General features: G+C 41.5%; 1 protein-coding gene across 3 annotated transcripts; it reads right to left on the minus strand.

Annotated features, from left to right (window-relative positions):
- Positions 1-1,033: 1,033 nt before the first annotated feature.
- Positions 1,034-22,450, minus strand: LOC115193911 (uncharacterized). 3 transcript variants are annotated; one of them, XM_029753056.1, is made up of 5 exons: positions 22,207-22,450; positions 5,967-6,108; positions 5,460-5,863; positions 4,902-5,130; positions 1,034-2,383 (listed from the first exon to the last, which is right to left on the minus strand). In XM_029753056.1, exons 1-5 carry the CDS (start codon positions 22,288-22,290, stop codon positions 2,262-2,264), a joined length of 981 nt encoding a protein of 326 aa, XP_029608916.1. In that variant the 5' UTR covers positions 22,291-22,450; the 3' UTR covers positions 1,034-2,261. The 3 variants fall into 3 exon arrangements, with proteins under 3 accessions (XP_029608916.1, XP_029608915.1, XP_029608917.1); XM_029753055.1 differs by having other exon boundaries at positions 22,189-22,449; XM_029753057.1 differs by lacking the exon at positions 22,207-22,450 and adding an exon at positions 6,399-6,434.
- Between the last annotated feature and the right edge of the window lie 32 nt (positions 22,451-22,482).

Consider the following 22,482-nt stretch of genomic DNA (forward strand, 5'->3'; position numbering starts at 1 on the left):
CGACCATGCTGTTTTTTCTTTTCCTCTTTGAATGAATACACTATTGTCCAGTTGGAATATTATCGCTATTTTACGAGAAAAATAATTTATTTTAAACAGCGTTTGACATGCTTCAAAGTACGGCAAAGGAACATTTTGAATTTTTTGGTCTCGAAATGCGCTCGCGTGTTACCCTTTGGATAGTAACCTGAACAAAACGGAGGTATTTGGACATAACTATGGATTATTTGGAACAAAAACAACATTTGTTGTGGAAGTAGCAGTCCTGGGAGTGCATTCTGATGAAGAACAGCAAAGGTAATACCATTTTTCTAATAGTAATTCTTAGTTTAGTGAGCCTCGAACTTGGCGGGTGTCAAAATAGCTAGCCGTGATGGCTGAGCTATGTACTCAGAATATTGCAAAATGTGCTTTCGCCGAAAAGCTATTTTAAAATCTGACACAGCGATTGCATAAAGGAGTTCTGTATCTATAATTCTTAAAATAATTGTTATGTACTTTGTCAACGTTTATGAGTAATTTAGTAAATTCACCGGACGTTTTGGGTGGGAATGCATGTTCTGAACATCACATGCCAATGTAAAAAGCTGTTTTTGGATTTAAATATGAACTTGATTGAACAAAACATGCATGTATTGTATAACATAATGTCCTAGGAGTGTCATCTGATGAAGATCATCAAAGGTTATTGCTTCATTTAGCTGTGTTTTGGGTTTATGTGACATATATGCATGCTTGGAAAATGGCTGTGTGATTGTTTTTGGCTATGTACTCTCCTAACATAATCTAATGTTTTGCTTTGCTGTAAAGCCTTTTTGAAATCGGACAATGTGGTTAGATTAACAAGAGTATTTTCTTTAAAATGGTGTAAAATAGTCGTATGTTTGAAAAATTTAAATTATAGCATTTTTGAGGTTTTGTATTTCGCGCCACGCTCTACCATTGGATATTGGCGAGGCGTTCCGCTAGCAGAACGTCTGTCCTTTTAAGATGGTTGAACGCATTGTGGTAACTTATTAGGAATTCAACAAACTTTTTTTTGAATGGTTGAAAATAGGTTGTAATCTCGTTGATCAACGTATCAACCAAATAATACCCAATTCTTCAAGTTGAAATGAAGTGGTATGCCCAGTAGGTGGACTACCGTAATGGATATTTCAATTTATCAATGGGCTAGTGATTCATTGCCTATCATCTTCTCCTCTCTCTTTCTCATTTGCCGACAACTAAGTAGCTTTTAAGCAATTGGTTAATGTGTAATTTCTCAAATCGTTCCGATGACTAGAGGGAGACACCATGAAGGGCAATGAAAAACAGCAGTCTTTTCATGCATTCGCATCAAACATCTTGAACATCAGACATGACCGGATATAAAATAACAACTTGACCGTTCCTCATTACCAATGGTTACATCTAATCCAATACCTCATATATGCATCAGGCCAAATCCCCAGTCATGTTCTCTTCATGTGGGCTCTGTGGACATGGTGAACTTGGGGAAAATGACACACTGTTTAAGTCCTTTAAGATGAATGAATTTCTTCTGTCATCCTCCTGGAGGCTCAGAGTACCTGTGGGTCCATTAGGCATGGGGAGCTGTGACACCTCCGGGGAAGGCTGGGTGGGCGGGGGCCACAAATTGATTCTCCTCTCAGGCGGAAGGAGAGGATTGGAGGGAGAGGGTGCAGAGGGGACCTGGGGGTGGTAATGGAGCTTTTGGAGTGAGCTTAATGCCTAGGATCGGAGAAATCAATGGAGAAATATAGTTTGGCCTCCCTCCAATCCCCTCTTGCCTCCTTTGTCTAAGTGGGTAGAGGTCAACGACATAGAGGCGTCTGTCTGGTAAGACATGACTGAAGCCTCCGGTCCTCCACTGGTTGGTCACACATGGATCAGCAGTCCTGGATCTCTGCATCTCGGTCAGTCAGAGAGACTACCCCGGGGACGGTTCACATGTGTGGTTTACGAATGGTTGGTCGGCGACAGAGTGGGGATTTAACCATCAAAGCCGGTTCTTATGTACGTTGTTCCACTGGCTTTGAATCCTTCCTCTATCATTAGCCCATCTTTTGAGTCCTTTTACCATTCTCTTCCACAGAACCTCCAGCAGAAGCCAATGTTAAAGCCAATGTGGGAAAATTCATAGACATTCTGCACGCACATGTACTCATATACTGATACAGTTGAACGGTTAATGTGATAAAATACTAGAACTAAAATGTTGATTTGATACAACTGGGGGTGTGGGCAGGAACAGTCCTTCATAGATAACTGGGGTCCCGGTTGGCTCTCCTGGATCGGAACCGGATCTCAGACAGCTTGGAGTTGATGCCGGTGCCAATTTGTCCCTTCCTGGCCAATGGGAAGCGGGCTAGAGTGGCATCTGCGGAGGGAGAGAGCGACAGCACAACAACAGTTGGAGGAGGGAGGACAGCGCAGGAGTGACAGTAAGGAACACAGCCGTTTTTCAGCCCTGCCAGAGCTGTCACGCCATTAAAAACAAAATGATGATGAATGAAGGGGGCTTACTGGATCGGAAATGGGCCCGGCCGCCTCCGCCACACACACCCTCTCAATCCTCATCCTCTCTAAATCATGTTTCACTTTTTTTTATTGAATTACGGTGGCACAGCACTCAAGCGCAACCTAATAATGCATGTGTAAATGATTCAGTTTTGGGATGCTACTTCAACTGTATCAGTGAGATATAGTGGGGTCCAGAGTTATTGACACCGTTGATAAAGATGAGCAATAATGATGGTATAAAATAATTCATTAAAATACTGAGCTATATTGTATGCAAAAAAAAATTGGGGAACTATATTATTTTATAGTAATGCAATTGCTCAGAGAAAAATACTTTGTTTGTATAGTCCAAAACGTGATTTTCCTGTGTTATATATACTCGGAACAAAAATATAAACGCACCATGTAAAGTGTTGGCCCCATGTTTCATGAGCTGAAATAAAAAAAATCCCAGAAATGTTCCATACACACAAAAAGCTTATTTGGCATTCTGACTGCAGGAACGTCCACCAGAGCTGTTGCCAGAGAATTGAATGTTAATTTCTCTACCATAAGCTGCCTCCAATGTCGTTTTAGAGAATTTGGCAGTACGTCCAACCGGCCTCACAACCACAGACCACGTGTAACCCCACCAGCCCAGGACCTCCACACCCAGTTTCTTCCCTGCGGGATCGACTGAAGGGGGGTGGGGGGGGTGCTGAGGATTATTTCTGTCTGTAATAAAGCCCTTTTGTGGGTAAGAACTAATCCCAGGTGGGTGGGCCTGGCTGCCAAGTGGGTGGGCCTATGCCCTCCAAGGCCCACCCATGGCTACACCTCTGCCCAGTCAGGTGAAATCCATAGATTAGGGCCTAATGAATTTATTTCAATATACTGATTTCCTTATATGAATTGTAACTCAGTAAAATCTTTGAAATTGTTGCATGTTGTGTTTATAGTTTTGTTCAGTATAGATAATTAACCTCACCAGTTATGTTTTGGCCTAGCTTTTTTGGTAACTTGTTAATGGAAGTGTTATTTCCACACTATGGAGGTTGATATAATACTGTGAAAATGATGATAATTCCCTTTTAGTATAAGAGCTGTTTGAAAAGCCTGAAATTTCAGCCTGTTGTTGTCAGATGGTGTTTTGGCCTGCCTGGTGACATCACCAGATCAATAAGAAAGAGAGATCCAAACCTCTCTGCAAATAACAGCTAGTCTTCAGTTTACCCTTCCCACTCAGACCACCCCCAGACAGTCCTAGCAAAATTCTTGATTGAGAAATCTGTCTTTGCTAAGAAGCTATTTTTTTCCCGTATTTTTTTTAACCATTTTAATTTAAAAACAATCACAGTACGGTACTTCATTGTTACCTAGAAATTATTTAATATTTAGATAAAAACGGCTGCATTGGACCGGCTTCCATTGGTCCAAGTAATTATTGTTTTGCTCAAAAAGGCAGGGGTCAAAATAATTGACACCCCTAAATATATATTATGAGGTTGGGAACCTATCTGGCCTAGCTAAAGCCAACTGCATAACATTTCTAGGTGGCAAGTAGTAGTACAGAGAAACAACAAATAATAATTATAATCTGTACATATATTTTTCAACATGACAAATCTGAGGGGGCACATGCCCCTGTGCCCCCTATGGGTCAAAGATCATACCTCCAAGACATGCTAACCTCCCCTGTTATTGGTAATGGTGAGAGGTTAGCATGTCTTGGAGGTACGAAATAAAATGCTAACCTCCCCTGTTATTGGTAATGGTGAGAGGTTAGCATGTCTTGGGTCTTGGGGGTATGATCTTTGACCCTCTGTAAATTATCTATAATCAACATGGTAGCATCCACATTAATGTTGAATTGTTTAGAAACATATTCTATTCTTATTTATAATAAAAGTGACTCCAAAATGACAATACATTATTTAGCATTCAATTCTGTTGGGCACAAAATAATCTGAAACACAGTCAAAACGAACTGCATCCAACAAGTTTGGTATTTTGTCCCATATTCCTAATACGCAATGACTTCAAACTTGTGACTACAAACTTTTGGACTACTTTACTTATAAGAATCTTTAGTGGTGTCAATCATTTTGATCCCTACCTTTCTGAGAAATTGTTTGAATTTAAAGTAATATAATATCCCAATTTTTGGAGCATACAATATCGCTATTTGAATTAATATTTGAATGATTTATTTTATTCAGTCATTACTGCTCATCTTTATTACAGGTGTCAATCATTTCAGACCCCACCGTATCTTTCTAATGATGGAGAAGGTGAGTGCTTTCACTCACCAATGAATGACCAAGTGAAATTGGAGAAAAATACAATGAAAGTTGGTAAAGGTTGTTTGTAAGGCTGAGGATCAGGTAATCACTTACTGTAGATGGCGTTGAGCTTGTGTGGGTCCAGGGCGGTGCGGTGGTTGGGGAAGGTTGGTCTGCGGCTCCGCCCCCCTCGCAGGTTGCTGTTCAGCAGGGTGTCCATGTCGAACACGCCCAGCAACAGAGTGCGCGCCATCGCCGTGGGAGACTGCGTCTGATTGGCTGCATGCCAAGACCGCATTTCACAGAAGACGCCGGAACTTGGGTATACCTCCACCTGGTTTACCTGCACAGCCAATTGGGAGACAGTGCGAATGTGATCAGAATCAAAACCCATTTAGACCTCCATAACCTTTGGAGGATCGATATCGTGTCCTTGGGACTATTTGGTTCCATCTGTGCAAAGCATAGTTCTGAGATATTGAGCATCAAAGTTTTCACATCCCAGATCTCAGAACTGTTTTGTAGTGAATTCTTCTTTCATAACCCATTATGGTCCTCACCTTAAAGGTACCTAAAGTGCAGAGAATCATATAGTTCCAAGGTCTCGATATGTTAAATGTTGGCCTCGTTAACAATCTGTCTTTATCTGGAATGAACAGCAAGTTTCCTTACATGGCCAATCCCACTAACACAGTGTGTCTCTGAGCATGTCCTCATCCCGGGTATGTCGGCTGCTGAGCCAAACAGAGAGCTGTGAGGGTCGTCGTCCTCTGTGATGTCACTCAGCTCTAAGTCTCCGTCCACACTGTGCTCACTGATGGCCATCTCGGGTCCAAAGTTTGGCATGCTTCCATTCACGTCGTCCTGAGTCATAGCTGAGCGGTTGGACATGGGCTGATGATGAAGTGGGGGACTGAACCCTCGGCCAGAGTGTCCTGACACAGAGTGGTGTGTGTATGTGTAGCTCTCGCCCCTCACTATTGCTGTGGAGACAGCCTGTGGGGACACTGAAGGGTGGGGGGGATGGTTGGCTTGGCCCAAGTTCTGCCACATGGTAGACAGCAGGTCAGGGATCTCTGAGGGATGACACCACAAAGTTAAGAAGAAACATGCATGAGGGAAAGTGATCAATTTAGAGCAGGTGAATTATAAAACTGTATTGACCTAACTCATCCTCACCCTTTACTAGCATGTTTTGCAGCCATTGGTTTTCAGCCGCCATTTCAGCCTTCTCTTTCTCCAGTTCCCGAACACGTGACCTGAGGAACTGGATCTCTGCAGTGTGGGAAGGGTTAAATACATCTGTCTCCATCTTCATGGTCTGTGAAGGAAAGAGAAAGGCAGATGACTGATGAGTGAATGGTTTTGACTCACTTAGGAGAGACTTTCCATCTACTTTAATTGTATTGCCTAGATATACAGTGCCTAGATATACAGTGCCTTGGAAAGTATTCAGACCCCTTGACTTTTTCCACATTTTGTTACGTTACAACCTTATTGTAAAATGGCTTAAATGAAAAAAAATTCCTTAGCAATCTACACACAGTATCCCATAATGACAAAGTGAAAACTCAGTTTTGCAAATGTATTAAAAATAAAAAACAGAAATACCTTATTTAAATTTTTCCTATGAGACTCCAAATTGACCTCAGATGCATGCTGTTTCCATTGATCATCCTTGAGATGTTTCTACAACTTGATTGGAGTCCACCTGTGGTAAATTCAATTGATTATTGATCATTATACCCTGATAAAGACAGCTTGTCTGTCGAAACGTTGGATATTAGGTTCCTAAAGTGATATTAGGTTACTAGAGTGTGCGGCTCTCCTTTAATTTTTCAAGTGTTCTATTCCGCTAGCCAGCTCCTCGCCTAAATAGGTGTGTGTTTCTTTCGCCTCTAGAAAATCCTATTGATCGGACATGATTTGGAAAGGCACATACCTGTCTATATAAGGTCCCACAGTTGACAGTGCATGTCAGGGCAAAAACCAAGCCATGAGGTTGAAGGTATTGTCCGTAGAGCTCCGAGACATGATTGTGTCGAAGCACAGATCTGGGGAAGGGTACCAAGAACACAGTGGCCTCCATCATTCTTAAATGAAAGAAGTTTGGAACCACCAAGACTCTTCCTAGAGCTGGCTGCCCGGCCAAACTGAGCAATCAGGGGAGAAGGGCCTTGGTCAGGGAGGTGACCAAGAACCTGATGGTCACTCTGACAAAGCTCTAGAGTTCCTCTGTGGAGATGGGAGAACCTTCCAGAAGGACAAGCATCTCTGCGGCACTCCACCAATCAGGACCTTAAGGTAGTGGCCAGACGGAAGCCATTCCTCAGTAAAAGGCACATGACAGCCCACTTGGAGTTTGCAAAAAGGCACCTAAAGACAGACCATAAGAAACAAGATTCTCTGGTCTGATAAAACCAAGATTGAACTCTTTGGCCTGAATGCCAAAAGTCACATCTGGAGGAAACCTGGCACCATCCCTACGGTGAAGCATGGCTGTGGGGGTGTTTTTCAGCAGCAGGGACTGGGAGACTAGTCAGGATTGAGGCAAAGATGAACGGAGCAAAGTACAGAGAGATCCTTGATGAAAACCTGATCCAGAGCACTCAAGACCTCAGACTTGGGCGAAGGTTCACCTTCCAACAGGACAACAACCCTAAGGACACAGCCAAGGCAATGCAGGAGTGGCTTCGGGACAAGTCTCTGAATGTCCTTGAGTGGCCCAGCCAGAGCCCGGACTTGAACCCGATCGAACATCTCTGAAGAGACCTGAAAATAGCTGTGCTGCAACGCTCCCCATCCAACCTGACAGAGCTTGAGAGGATCTGCAGAGAAGAATGGGAGAAACTCCCCAAATACAGGTGTGCCATGCTTGTAGTGTCATACCCAAGAAGACTCGAGGCTATAATTGCTGCCAAAGGTGTTTCAACAAAGTACTGAGTAAAGGGTCTGAATACTTAAGTAAATGTGAAATTTCTGTTTTTATTTCTAAAAACATGTTTTTGCTTTGTCATTATGGGGTATTGTGTGTAGATTTTTTTTTTTACAATGTTTTAATCAATTTTAGAATAAGGCTGCAACATAACAAAATATGGAAAAAGTCAAGGGGTCTGAATACTTTCCGAAGGCACTGTATATAGATATACTGCTCAAAAAAATAAAGGGAACACTTAAACAACACAATGTAACTCCAAGTCAATCACACTTCTGTGAAATCAAACTGTCCACTTAGGAAGCAACACTGATTGACAATACATTTCACATGCTGTTGTGCAAATGGAATAGACAACAGGTGGAAATTATAGGCAATTAGTAAGACACCCCCAATAAAGGAGTGGTTCTGCAGGTGGTGACCACAGACCACTTCTCAGTTCCTATGCTTCCTGGCTGATGTTTTGGTCACTTTTGAATGCTGGCGGTGCTTTCACTCTAGTGGTAGCATGAGACGGAGTCTACAACCCACACAAGTGGCTCAGGTAGTGCAGCTCATCCAGGATGGCACATCAATGCGAGCTGTGGCAAGAAGGTTTGCTGTGTCTGTCAGCGTAGTGTCCAGAGCATGGAGGCGCTACCAAGAGACAGGCCAGTACATCAGGAGACGTGGAGGAGGCGTTGGAGGGCAACAACCCAGCAGCAGGACCGCTACCTCCGCCTTTGTGCAAGGAGGAGCAGGAGGAGCACTGCCAGAGCCCTGCAAAATGACCTCCAGCTGGCCACAAATGTGCATGTGTCTGCTCAAACTGTCAGAAACAGACTCCATGAGGGTGTTATGAGGGCCCGAAGTCCACAGGTGGGGATTGTGCTTACAGTCCAACACCGTGCAGGACGTTTGGCATTTGCCAGAGAACACCAAGATTGGCAAATTCGCCACTGGGCCCTGTGCTCTTCACAGATGAAAGCAGGTTCACACTGAGCACATGTGACAGACGTGACAGAGTCTGGAGACGCCGTGGAGAACATTCTGCTGCCTGCAACATCCTCCAGCATGACCGGTTTGGCGGTGGGTCAGTCATGGTGTGGGGTGGCATTTCGCCAGAGGTAGCCTGACTGCCATTAGGTACCGAGATGAGATCCTCAGACCCCTTGTGAGACCATATGCTGGTGCGGTTGGCCCTGGGTTCCTCCTAATGCAAGACAATGCTAGACCTCATGTGGCTGGAGTGTGTCAGCAGTTCCTGCAAGAGGAAGGCATTGATGCTATGGACTGGCCCGCCCGTTCCCCAGACCTGAATCAAATTGAGCACATCTGGGACATCATGTCTCGCTCCATCCACCAAAGCCACGTTGCACTACAGACTGTCCAGGAGTTGGCAGATGCTTTAGTCCAGGTCTGGGAGGAGATCCCTCAGGAGACCATCCGCCACCTCATCAGGAGCATGCCCAGGCATTGTAGGGAGGTCATACAGGCACGTGGAGGCCACACACACTACTGAGCCTCATTTTGACTTGTTTTAAGGACATTACATCAAAGTTGGATCAGCCTGTAGTGTGGTTTTCCACTTGAATTTTGAGTGTGACTCCAAATCCAGACCTTCATGGGTTGATAAATTGGATTTCCATTGATTATTTTTGTGTGATTTTGTTTTCAGCACATTCAACTATGTGAAGAAAAAAGTACTTAATAAGATTATTTCATTCATTAAGATCTAGGATGTGTTATTTTAGTGTTCCCTTTATTTTTTTGAGCAGTGTATATTCTTTAGTGATCTAGGTTGTGACGTCAAGCAGAGTATTTAAGTGGCTACAACGCAACAAAAGGGTTGCTGTACACTTATAACACCTCCCATATGTGGCTCTATCACTGCCATTTTCTCACTTTTCTCCATACAGCAGCTAGAGTTGAAATAAGAAGTTTACATACACTTAGGTTGGAGTCATTAAAACTCATTTTCAACCGCTCCACAAATTTCTTGTTAACAAACAATAGTTTTGGAAAATCGGTTAGGACATCTACTTTGTGCATGACATACATAATTTTTCCAACAATTGTTTACAGACAGATTATTTCACTTATAATTCACTGTAAGAAGGAAGATTAATAACAGCATTTAGGGGTAAAAGAACACTTCCATTAACAAGTTACCAAAAAAGCTAGGCCAAAACATAGCTGGTGAGGTTAATTATATATACTGAACAAAACTATAAACACAACATGAAACAATATAAAAGATTTTACTGAGTTACAGTTCATATACGGAAATCAGTCAATTGAAATAAATAAATTAGGCTTATGGTAGAGAAATGAACATTCAGTCATCTGGAAACAGCTCTGGTGGACATTCTTGCAGTCAGAATGCCAACTGCACGCTCCCTCATAACTTGAGACATCTGTGGCAATGTGTTGTGTGACAAAACTGCACATTTTGAATTGGCCTTTTATTGATCCCAGCACAAGGTGCACCTGTGTAATGAGCATGCTGTTTAATCAGCTTTTTTGATATGCCACACCTGTCAGGTGGGTGAATAATCTTGGTAAAGGAGAAATGCTCACTAACAGATTTGTGCACAAACTTTGAGAGAAATAAGCTTTTTGTGCGTATGGAGCATTTCTAGGATCTTTTATTTCAGCTCATGAAACATGGGACCAACACTTTACATGTTGAGTTTATATTTTTCTTCAGTATACATACTTAGAATTCCTCTCACACGGAAACAAAAATGTCACTAGAAAGGCTTTGATGAACATTCAATTAAAATTAAGTTTCATTGTTCTTAAAGTTATCCATTTGTTTTTTCAAAGCTATCAGCTATTCCAGGAAAATAAGATGCCTGAAATTATGGTTGCTCCCTGAAGGGAAAGGGAAAAAAGGGCAAATATTATAATCTGTCATCTCACTCATTAATATGCAAATTGAATCGTGTTTAGTCAATTATTTTACCATGGAAGTTGGGTTGTTATATGCCACATCATATTTGAAGAGATGCAGAAAACATTACGTTGATGCATTTTCAATTTGAATATTAATGAAGTTTACATCATTTACCAGTTCCCGGATTTAACAGGTCCTTGCATTTATTAAAGTGTACACAACAAACATTTCTACAAGGCAGAGCTAGAAAACAAGGCAATCTGACATGTTGGAATAATCCTGGAATCCCAGTATTTTAGCAGTTCAGCAGTGCATCCCTTTGACAACAGTGAAATTACATCTAGTGTTATTTTATACAAGTTCTATAGGTGGAAAATACAGAATGCAGCCGATACTGGGCATTTCCGTGTAAAAGGACCCATGACCACCAGCATGTGAAGCAAAAAATCTCTCTCTATATTTTTTTTAAATAAAAGCATATACATTGTTCAACCATTTCCCCATCCTAAAAATGTGGAATAAACAATGGCTTTGATTTCTGGTCAAACAGATGGGTCTTAGACAACATCTACCATAAAAAGTCTTAAAAGCTATTAGGAATACATCAAAACACAAATGTGAAGTAAAGACTAATATCAACACTATAGTTTGAGAAATGAGTTGCATTCTGTAAGTTTAACAAACATGCCTTGTGCCGTGTAATTCCGTTACCAAAATCCCACACATCTTTTAAGATATTTTCAAATTTCTCTCCCTCATGAGGGAGGATAATGAAAGTTCACAGAAGTAACAAGTAACGGTAGACCTACCAATTATATATAGTGTTTTTATTGATATCAAGTTTGTTTATGAATTATTAAAGACACACTATGCAGAAATAACTATGCCATTTCCTGGTTGCAAAAATTCTAATATCTAGCCTAATTTTAGTTTGTGACAAAACAAGCAAGTATAGTGTGGAAAATCATTGTAACACCTAAACTGCTGTAAAATATATATTTCCATAACCAAAAATATTGTACAAAACCGAAAGTAAAAATAAAACTTAAGCACGGGAAGCATGGAAATAATGCACATAGAACAGATCTACCGCTTTTTAGACTTCCTTTCAACGAGAATGATAGATTTATAACACATTTCTATGGGAATTTGGTCGGGTTGCCCAAAGAGAGACATATTGCAGCTTTAGGTGATTAAAACACGTAATTATGTTACCAAATCCGCAATGGAAGTACTGAATAATCTGTAATGGAATTACTGCTTTTAAAATTGGCTACAATGGGAAATCAAAGTATTCGCAAACCCCAGTTTGGTCAGCTGCTACTATCCTCCCTTCCACTGGCATACTGATAATTGTTTTCTTTCTCTTTCTGTCATCTGGTGGTCAAAGCAAGACTGTGAAAACAGTCTGGACAATCCCTTCCTCTCCCTCTCTCTGCCTCGCTCTCCCTCCTTCTCCAGTTAATGTAATCTCTACCGGCTCTTACTGACACCTACCAGCTACCCTCTTTTAATTTACTATAACAAGCATCCTCATCCACTGAGCACCGACTGACACCGGATGTCCATGGATGTTGGAAAGTAGTTGACATTTGGTCTAGCCGCCCTGGCTGGACCAAATCTGAACCAATCATAGGCGTCTATGTTTCACAAGTTTGGACAGCACAGTACAGTATACCACAACAGAGAACAGTAAAGTACAGTAAAGAAAAGTAGAATACAGTACTACAGTACCATTCAGTACAGTAGAGCACACTAGAGTACAGTATTGCATTGTACTGTACTCCACTGTAGTGTACTGAACTCTACTCTACTGTAGTGATGGGGGGAAATCAATACAGTTACATATTTGGACATTATTTTTTACAATACAACGTATCGTTTTGACAACGTCACAATATAATTTTTGTGCTAGTTGGCAGTACCTGCACCAAAACGCCAGTATTTTTTCTTCATAGCGTTTTCTCCATTTTCTTTAAAAATAGGGAGCCAATTTGTTTTCTATTTCTCATGGCTCTCTCTTGTCCCTCTGCAGCAGACACAAGGTGAGCAATGTTTGGAACATTAAATCGCAATACATACAGAATCGTGAGAATAGCAATACATATCGCCACCTACAGTTGAAGTCGGAAGTTCACATACACCTTAGCCAAATACAATTAAACTCAAGTATTTCACAATTCCTGCCATTTAATCCTATTAAACATTCCCTGTTTTAGGTCAGTTAGGATCACCACTTTATTTTAAGAATGTGAAATGTCAGAATAATAGTAGAGTGAATAATTTATTTCAGCTTTTATTTCTTTCATCACATTCCCAGTGGGTCAGAAGTTTACATACACTGAATTAGTATTTGGTAGCATTGCCTTTAAATTGTTTAACTTAGGTCAAACGTTTTGGGTAGCCTTCCACAAGCTTCCCACAATAAGCTGGGTGAATTCTGGCCCCTTCCTCCTGACAGAGCTGGTGTAACTGAGTCAGGTTTGTGTGTTTGCTCACGCTTTTTCAGTTCTGCCCACACATTTTCTATAGGATTGAGGTCAGGGCTTTGAGATGGCCACTCCAATACCTTGACTTTGTTGTCCTTAAGCCATTTTGCCACAACTTTGGAAGTATGCTTGGGGTCATTGTCCATTTGGAAGACCCATTTGCGACCAAGCTTCAACTTCCTGACTGATGTCTTGAGATGTTGCTTCAATATATCCACATAATTTTCCTCCTCGTGATGCCATCTATTTTGTGAAGTGCACCAGTCCCTCCTGCAGCAAAGCACCCCCACAACATGATGCTGCCACCCCAGTGCTTCACGGTTGGGATGGTGTTCTTCGGCTTGCAAGCTTCCCCCTTTTTCCTCCAAACATAACGATGGTCATTATGGTCAAACAGTTCTATTTTTATTTCATCAGACCAGAGGACATTTCTCCAAAAAGTATGATCTTTGTCCCCATGTGCAGTTGCAAACCGTAGTCATTTTTTTAATGGCGGTTTTGGAGCAGTGGCTTCTTCCTTGCTGTGCAGCCTTTCAGGTTATGTCGATATAGGACTCGTTTTACTGTGGATATAGATACTTTTGTACCCATTTCCTCCAGCATCTTCACAAGGTCCTTTGCTGTTGTTCTGGGATTGATTTGCACTTTTCGCACCAAAGTACGTTCATCTCTAGGAGACAGAACGTGTCTCCTTCCTGAGTGGTATGACGGCTGCGTGGTCCCATGGTGTTTATACTTGTGTATTATTGTTTGTACAGATGAACGTGGTACCTTCAGGCATTTGGAAATTGCTCCCAAGGATGAACCAGACTTGTGGGGGTCTACAATTTTTTTTCTGAGGTCTTGGCTGATTTCTTTTGATTTTCCCATGATGTCAAGCAAAGAGGCACTGAGTTTGAAGGTAGGCCTTGAAATACATTCACAGGTACACCTCCAATTGACTGAAATTATGTCAATTAGCCAATCAGAAGCTTCTAAAGTCATGACTGTGAAATAATCTGTCTGTAAACAATTGTTGGAAAAATTACTTGTGTCATGCACAAAGTAGATGTCCTAACCGACTAGCCAAAACTATAGTTTGTTAACAAGAAATTTGTGGAGTGGTTGAAAAACGAGTTTTAATCACTCCAACCTAAGTGTATGTAAACTTCAGACTTAAACTGTAAGTATCATGATAATATCACATCGTGAGGTCCCTGGCAATTCCCAGCCCTACTCTACTATGCTGTGTGGTGCTGTACTCTACTGAGCAGTACAGTCATGTCCAAACTTGTGAAACTTAGAAGTCTATGATTGTGTCCAATTTGGTCTAGCCTGGTAACGGGCATGTGGGGGAGGGTTCTTGAAATGCAACATCCAATCAAAATCTTGACGCTGGGAACCAGCAGACCATTCACTCTTTTGTTTTGCAAAAACATTCTCCAGACCTCCCATTCTTTCTGCAGACCTCTTTGAGTCTTAATTCGGAGCAGATATTTAACAGAGTTTTTGGAAAATGTGGTCGCATAAAAAACTGAGGGAGATTTTACTGTAATTCTGAACAGAAACTTTGCAGCTGTACAGTTCTTCCAGTTATTTGTTTTGTGAAATGTTCCGTGTAAATTGTTCAAAGTAGTCCTTGTGCATAAAGTTGCATGGTTTATTAAACTTTGAAACCAACGGTTTTGTTTGGCATACATTTTAAAGTGAAAAATCTGAGTCACAGTGTAATTCCGTTACTGTGGAATTGCCCTACTACACTGAACAAAATGATAAACACAACATGTAAAGTGTTGTTCCCATGTTTCATGAGCTGAAATAAAATATCCCAGAAATGTTCCAAAAGCACAAAACGCTTATTTCTCTCAAATTGTGTGCACAAATTGGTTTACAACTCTGGCAGTGAGCATTTCTCCTTTGCCAAGATAATCTTTCCACCTGACAGGTGTGGCATACCAAGAAGCTGATTAAACAGCATGATCATTACACAGGTGCACCTTATGCTGGAGACTAGGGTTGCAAAGGGTCGGAAACTTTTCGGTAAATTTCCTGAATTTTTCCTGAATTTTTCCCTGGGAAGTTAAGCCCTGGAATTTGGGGAATTTTGCTTAAATTCGTCAAAAAAGTTAGTTTATAATAGTGAACCTTTTATGTGGGATACACAAAAGGCAATTCTAGGTCTTGTGGCATATTTTGGTTAAACTATCCCCAATTCAATGGAATTGCAACCCTCTGCATGCACAGTGCATTCTTCCATCACATGTACAACTGATTCTCAAGATCTTGCACACTAATGAGATGCTATTGAGCCCACACTACTACACTGTCTGAGCCAAGGACTACATGCTTTCTGGTAAGTTTTGATTACAATACTGGGTGGGGTGAATATATTTTATATGACATACGTAATTTTTTTGTTAACTAGTAAATAGTAGCCTACAGCAAAGTGTGTTTAAATAATTTCTAACTTAACAATTTCTGCTAGTTAGTTTTTGCTACCATGTGGGTTTTAGTTTGCTTGAGCCTGATAACTGAGGAGTGTTAATTCACCTGTTTCCATACATGTTTAATTTTAAAACATTATCTTACAAAGGAGTTGTTTAATCTAACTGCTGAACTATATATCTGTAAATGGAATTGTATTTTTATTTATTTATTTACTTCTTTTTTTCTAATCTTTACAGGAAAATTCCACAGGCACTATCTAATGTGTGGAGACATTTCACTGCAGCTAACGTAGAAGGAAAAACTGTGTAGATTTGCAAATACTGTGCCAAATCATATGTGAAGAATGCAACAAAGATGCAGAATCATCTGGCCAAGTGCATAAAGTTCCCTCAGAGCTCACAACAAGCAACCTCTGACAAAAGTCGCTCTACTCCTATTCGAGGTGAAAATGATGAATCAACCTTATCGATAGCAACAGCTCATGCTCCTCCTGGAATCAGAATTTTTTTTTTACTCAATGGAGGAACATAGTCAGATAAATGCTGATTAATGTCTTGCTCGAGCTGTTTCTGCAACTGGTTCACCTCTGATGCTCACAGGCAATGTGTATTGGAAGAGATTTCTGAATGTTATGCGCTCAGCATACACCCCTCCAACCAGACATGCTTTATCTACTCATTTGCTGGATGCAGTGTTCAACAGAGTTCAAGTGAAGGTCAAGCAAATCCTAGAGAAAGCAGACTGTATTGCAATCATCCCTGATGGGTGGTTGAATGTTCGTGGGAAAGGAATAATTGACTACATCATCTCCACCCCTCAACCAGTATTCTACAAGAGCACAGACACAAGGGACAACAGACACACCGGTCTCTACAGTGCAGATGAGCTGAAGGGAGTCATCAATGACCTTGGACCACAGAAGGTATTTGCACTGGTGATAGACAATGCTGCGAACATGAAGGCTGCTTGGTCTAGTGGAGGAGTCCTACCCTCACATCACACCCATTGGCTGTGCTGCTCATGCATTGAATCTGCTCCTCAAGGACATCATGGCACTAAAAACAATGGATACATTCTACAAGAGAGCCAAGGAAATGGTTAGGTATGTGAAGGGTCATCAAGTTATAGCAGCAATCTACCTCACCAAGCAAAGTGAGAAGAATAAGAGCCCCACATTGCCGCTACCCAGCTAAACCCGTTGGGGTGGTGTTGTCATCATGTTTGACAGTCTCCTGTAGGGGACGAAGTATCTCCAAGAAATGGCCATATCACAGTCTGCCGATATGGACAGCCCCATCAAGAGGATCCTCCTGGATGATGTATTTTGGGGGAGAGTGGTAGGCAGCCTGAAACTCCTGAAACCTATAGCAGTAGCCATTGCACGGATTGAGGGAGACAATGCCATCCTGTCTGATGTTCAGACTCTGCTTGCAGATGTAAGAGAAGAAATCCGTACTACCCTGCCCACTTCACTGTTGCTCCAAGCAGAAGAAACTGCAGTTCTGAAATACATCAAAAAGTGTGAAGACTTCTGCCTGAAGCCCATACACGCCGCAGCGTACATGTTGGACCCCAAGTAAGCTGGCAAGAGCATACTGTCTGGTGCAGAGATCAACAAGGCCTATGTTGTCATCACTACCGTGTCTCGCCACTTTGGCCTGGATGAGGGCAAGGTTATTGCCAGTCTGGCAAAGTACACTTCCAAGCAAGGGCTTTGGGATGGAGATGCAATATGGCAGTCATGCCAACATATCTCATCAGCCACCTGGTGGAAGGGACTTTGTGTATCTGAGGCTCTTTCCCCTGTTGCCTCCATCATCGACACCATTCTGTATACTTCTGGCCCTTCTTTGGACACTGTGTTAACTACCCTCCAGACGAGCTTCAATGCCATACAACTCTCCTTCCGTGGCCTCAAACTGCTCTTAAATACAAGTAAAACTAAATGCATGCTTTTCAACCGATCGCTAGCTGCACCTGCCCGCCCGTCCAGCATCACTACTCTGGACGGTTCTGACTTAGAATATGTGGACAACTACAAATACCTAGGTGTCTGGTTAGACTGTAAACTCTCCTTCCAGACTCACATCAAACATCTCTAATCCAAAGTTAAATCTAGAATTGGCTTCCTATTTCGCAACAAAGCATCTTTCACTCATGCTGCCAAACATACCCTCGTAAAACTGATCATCCTACCAATCCTCGACTTCGGCGATGTCATTTACAAAATAGCCTCCAATATCCTACTCAATAAATTGGATGCAGTCTATCACAGTGCCATCCGTTTTGTCACCAAAGTCCCATATACTACCCACCACTGCGACCTGTACGCTCTCGTTGGCTGGCCCTCGCGTCATATTCGTCGCCAAACCCACTGGCTCCAGGTCATCTACAAGACCCTGCTAGGTAAAGTTCCCCCTTATCTCAGCTCGCTGGTCACCATAGCAGCACCCACCTGTAGCATGCGCTCCAGTAGGTATATCTCTCTGGTCACCCCCAAAGCCAATTCCTCCTTCGGCCGCCTCTCCTTCCAGTTCTCTGCTGCCAATGACTGGAACGAACTACAAAAATCTATAAAACTAGAAACACTTATCTACCTCACTAGCTTTAAGCACCAGCTGTCAGAGCGGCTCACAGATTACTGCACCTGTACATAGCCCATCTATAATTTAGCCCAAACAACTACCTCTTCTCCTACTGTGTTTATTTATTTATTTATTTTGCTCCTTTGTACCCCATTATTTCTATTTCTACTTTGCACTTTCTTCCACTGCAAATCTACCATTCCAGTGTTTTACTTGCTATATTGTATTTACTTCGCCACCATGGCCTTTTTTGCCTTTGCCTCCCTTATCTCACCTCATTTGCTCACTTTGTATATTGACTTATTTTTCTACTATATTATTGACTGTAAGTTAGTTTACTCCATGTGTAACTCTGTGTTGTTGTATGTGTCAAACTGCTTGCTTTATCTTGGCCAGGTCGCAATTGTAAATGAGAACTTGTTCTCAACTTGCCTACCTGGTTAAATAAAGCTGAAATAAAATAAAATAAATAATCCTCCAAATTCCACCAACATCTGCCGCCTCAGAGCGCAACTGGTCCTTGTTTGGGAACACACACACCAAAGCACGCAACAAGCTGACCAATACAAGGGTGGACAAATTGGTGGCCATCCGGGCAAATTTGAGGCTTTTTGAGCCTGACAACGAGCCACCCTCAACAAGGTTGGAAAGTGACAGTGAAAATGAGGCCTCAGAGTCTTATGTTCAAGAGGTGGACATTGAGGAGGTCCAGGGAGATGGCATGGAAGCCTGAGAGGAAGACAACCAAAGCTTTAGTTTCTAGACTATCATTTTACAGATGTACAGTTGAAGTCGGAAGTTTACATACACTTAGTTTGGAGTCATTAAAACTCGTTTTTCAACCACTCCAAAAAATGTCTTGTTAACAAACTACAGTTTTGGCAAGTCGGTTAGGACATCTACTTTGTGTATGACACAAGTAATTTTTCCAACAATTGTTTACAGACAGATTATTTCACTGTATCACAATTCCAGTAGGTCAGAAGTTTACATACACCAAGTTGACTGTGCCTTTAAACAGCTTGGAAAATTCCAGAAAATTATGTCATGGCTCTAGAAGCTTCTGATAGGCTAATTGACATTATTTGAGTCAATGGGAGGTGTACCTGTGGATGTATTTCAAGGCCTACCTTCAAACTCAGTGCCTCTTTGCTTGACATCATGGGGAAATCAAAAGAAATCAGCCAAGACCTCAGAAGCAATTTCAGGCATTTCCAAACGCCTGAAGGTACCACGTTCATCTGTACAAACAATAGTACGCAAGTATAAACACCATGGGACCACACAGCTGTCATACCACTCAGGAAGGAGACGCGTTCTGTCTCCTAGAGATGAACGTACTTTGGTGCAAAAAGTGCAAATCAATCCCAGAACAACAGCAAAGGACCTTGTGAAGATGCTGGAGGAAACAGGTACAAAAGTATCTATATCCACAGTAAAACGAGTCCAATATCACCTTAGCCTGAAAGACAGCTCAGAAAGGAAGAAGCCACTGCACCAAAACCACCATAAAAAAGCCAGACGAGGGTTTGCAACTGCACATGGGGACAAAGATTGTACTTTTTGGAGAAATGTCCTCTGATCTGATGAAACAAAAATAGAACTGTTTGGCCATAATGACCATCGTTATGTTTGGAGGAAAAGGGCTTGCAAGCAGAAGAACACCATCCCAACCGTGAAGCACGGGGGTGGCAGTATCATGTTGTGGGAGTGCTTTGCTGCAGGAGGGACTGGTGCACTTCACAAAATAAATGGCATCCCGAGGAAGGAAAATTATGTGGATATATTGAAGCAACATCTCAAGACATCAGTCAGGAAGTTAAAGCTTGGTCGCAAATGGGTCTTCCAAATGGACAATGACCCCAAGCATACTTCCAAAGTTGTGGCAAAATGGCTTAAGGACAACAAAGTCAAGGTATTGGAGTGGCCATCACAAAGCCCTGACCTCAATCCTATAGAAAATGTGTGGGCAGAACTGAAAAAGCATGTGCGAGCTAGGAGGCCTACAAACCTGACTCAGTTACACCAGCTCTGTCAGGAGCAATGGGCCAAAATTCACCCAACTTATTGTGGGAAGCTTGTGGAATGCTACCCAAACCGTTTGACCCAAGTTAAACAATTTAAAGGCAATGCTATGAAATACTAATTCAGTGTATGTAAACTTCTGACCCACTGGGAATGTGATGAAAGAAATAAAAGCTGAAATAGATCAATCATTCTCTACTATTATTCTGACATTTCACATTCTTAAAATAAAGTGGTGATCCTAACTGACCTAAGACAGGAAATTTTTACTAGGATTAAATGTCAGGAATTGTGAAAAGCTGATTTTAAATGTATTTGGCTAAGGTGTATGTAACCTTCTGATTTCAACTGTATGTTCAAAACGTTTTTGGGAGAAGCGATGGATCATTGGGGATCATTCAATATTCCCTTTCTTTTGTTGTTCAGTGAAATCATCCCATGTGATGAGTCGACTCATTTAATTAAAGTTCAATTCGTAACTAAATAGTTTTTTATTTTTATTGGAAGGATTCAGTCATTTGCAATTATGTCTACTTATGATAAGGTAAAAGGTTTATGTTTCTGTCTCCATATGATATGGTAAATATATCCAATGCAGAAAACATGTTATCCAGAGCGTTGGTGACTAACTGTGTTGCTGGCAACAATTTTAATTGTGCTTTTTTGCCGACGTGTACTGACACCGGCCATATTCAACGGGAGTTGAGCACTCATAAATTAATTATTCTGCGCTCTAGTACACTCAGACGAGAGTGCCCTGAAATCGACGTAGAAAGCCAGAGCGAATTTATGAAAGCACCCGAATGTCCATTGACAACGCACAACGACTATACCATTCAGCTAAGCTAAGAATGAAGGGAATAATCAAGTCAATAAACGTTGGGTAGTTAGTTAGATAACCCATAGTTAATATACTGGCAAGTTTGATGTATAAGTAGACAACTAACATAATGGTAGACACTGCTGTAATATGTTATGTGGTTCGTAAGGACAGCGTAGCTAACACATTGTCAGCCAACATAACGTGTAAGGTAACTTGTTTGAAAAGTCATTACTTTATTACATTGCTCAACATTTGTCATCAATAGTTAAAGCAATGAATTTGCATCTGCTCTCGTTGTACTTCAGCTGCATATTTTCCACCATTTTCCTCAAATCTGAAAACGATATGTAGCCACTCCCATTTCCTGAAGAATTGCATTATGGGCCCTAAGTATGGAAATAGTGTCCTCTGCACGTATACTTCATATTTTGGCGAATTTAGTACGACATCCGGGAACTTTTGGCATACTAACTATATCCATACTATGACCAATAAGCATACTATATACTCAATTCACGTCACAAATAGTACGGTTAGTGTGGGTAGTATGAGTATTCAAACACAGCTCACGAGATATTGCAGGCATCTGCAATGTAATCTGGCAGGTACACCTCTTTTGGTCCTGTTCACCTGCTCAGATGTTACTGACACATACCAGATCTTACAAAGCCTGGATAGGTAATTTACATATCAGCTAACCACATCGTATGTTATAGCAATCTGCTTCACGACGGCAGATGAGATGTGGTTGATGCGTGCAACATCTGAGCAGTGGAAAGCAACCCTTGTCATGTGATTGGTTCACCTGTGTGTGGCAGGTGATATACTGTACTAGCTAATTAGCTAATTAGCCCAATTAACCAGCTAATTAGCCCAATTAACCAGCCACAGCAGTGTCATGTACTGGAGGGTCAACGGACTCTCTTTCTCTTGTTGGCTTCAGAATTTGAATAGCATACATTGAAGATAGCATCACTAGGCTTTGCATTTAGTATTAACGTTACTCTTTTAGGCTACAGTAGTTAGCTAGCTGACCGCTAGTGTGTGGATGGTCCATCATCCTAAAACCGAGTTGGTGGATTGATTCCATGATATGCAGCTGGCCACCTGCAGTAGCCATTGAATGAACACTCCGTACGCCAATGTAGTATTACAGTTAATGTTTCCAAATGTGACCACACAAACACTAACGTGCAATTAGTTGAAGTAGCTAGCTATACAGAGGGGAAAAGATCTTACTCTATTGCCAATGCTAACCGTCTCTATTCTTTGTTGTAGGATGCATTCTTGATTCTGCTCCCCCTCACATTTAGACGGCTGTGGTTCCGGCATTTCTTGCATATTATCGTAAAGAATATCCTAAAAGTGACTCGTCGTTTCTTCCTTAAATGGTAATGTCTCCGTTTCAATATGCAATAGTCGCGTGTTTGTTGTTATCAACTGACATTATCAAATCAAAACATTGAAAGTGAAAGCAAGCATGCTGTCAAAAAACATATCCGGTGTTTAAAGCGATCGTTTCCGGTATGACGT

This window comes from Salmo trutta, chromosome 5 (assembly GCF_901001165.1).
Source record: "Salmo trutta chromosome 5, fSalTru1.1, whole genome shotgun sequence".
In the NCBI taxonomy this organism is placed as follows: domain Eukaryota; kingdom Metazoa; phylum Chordata; class Actinopteri; order Salmoniformes; family Salmonidae; genus Salmo; species Salmo trutta.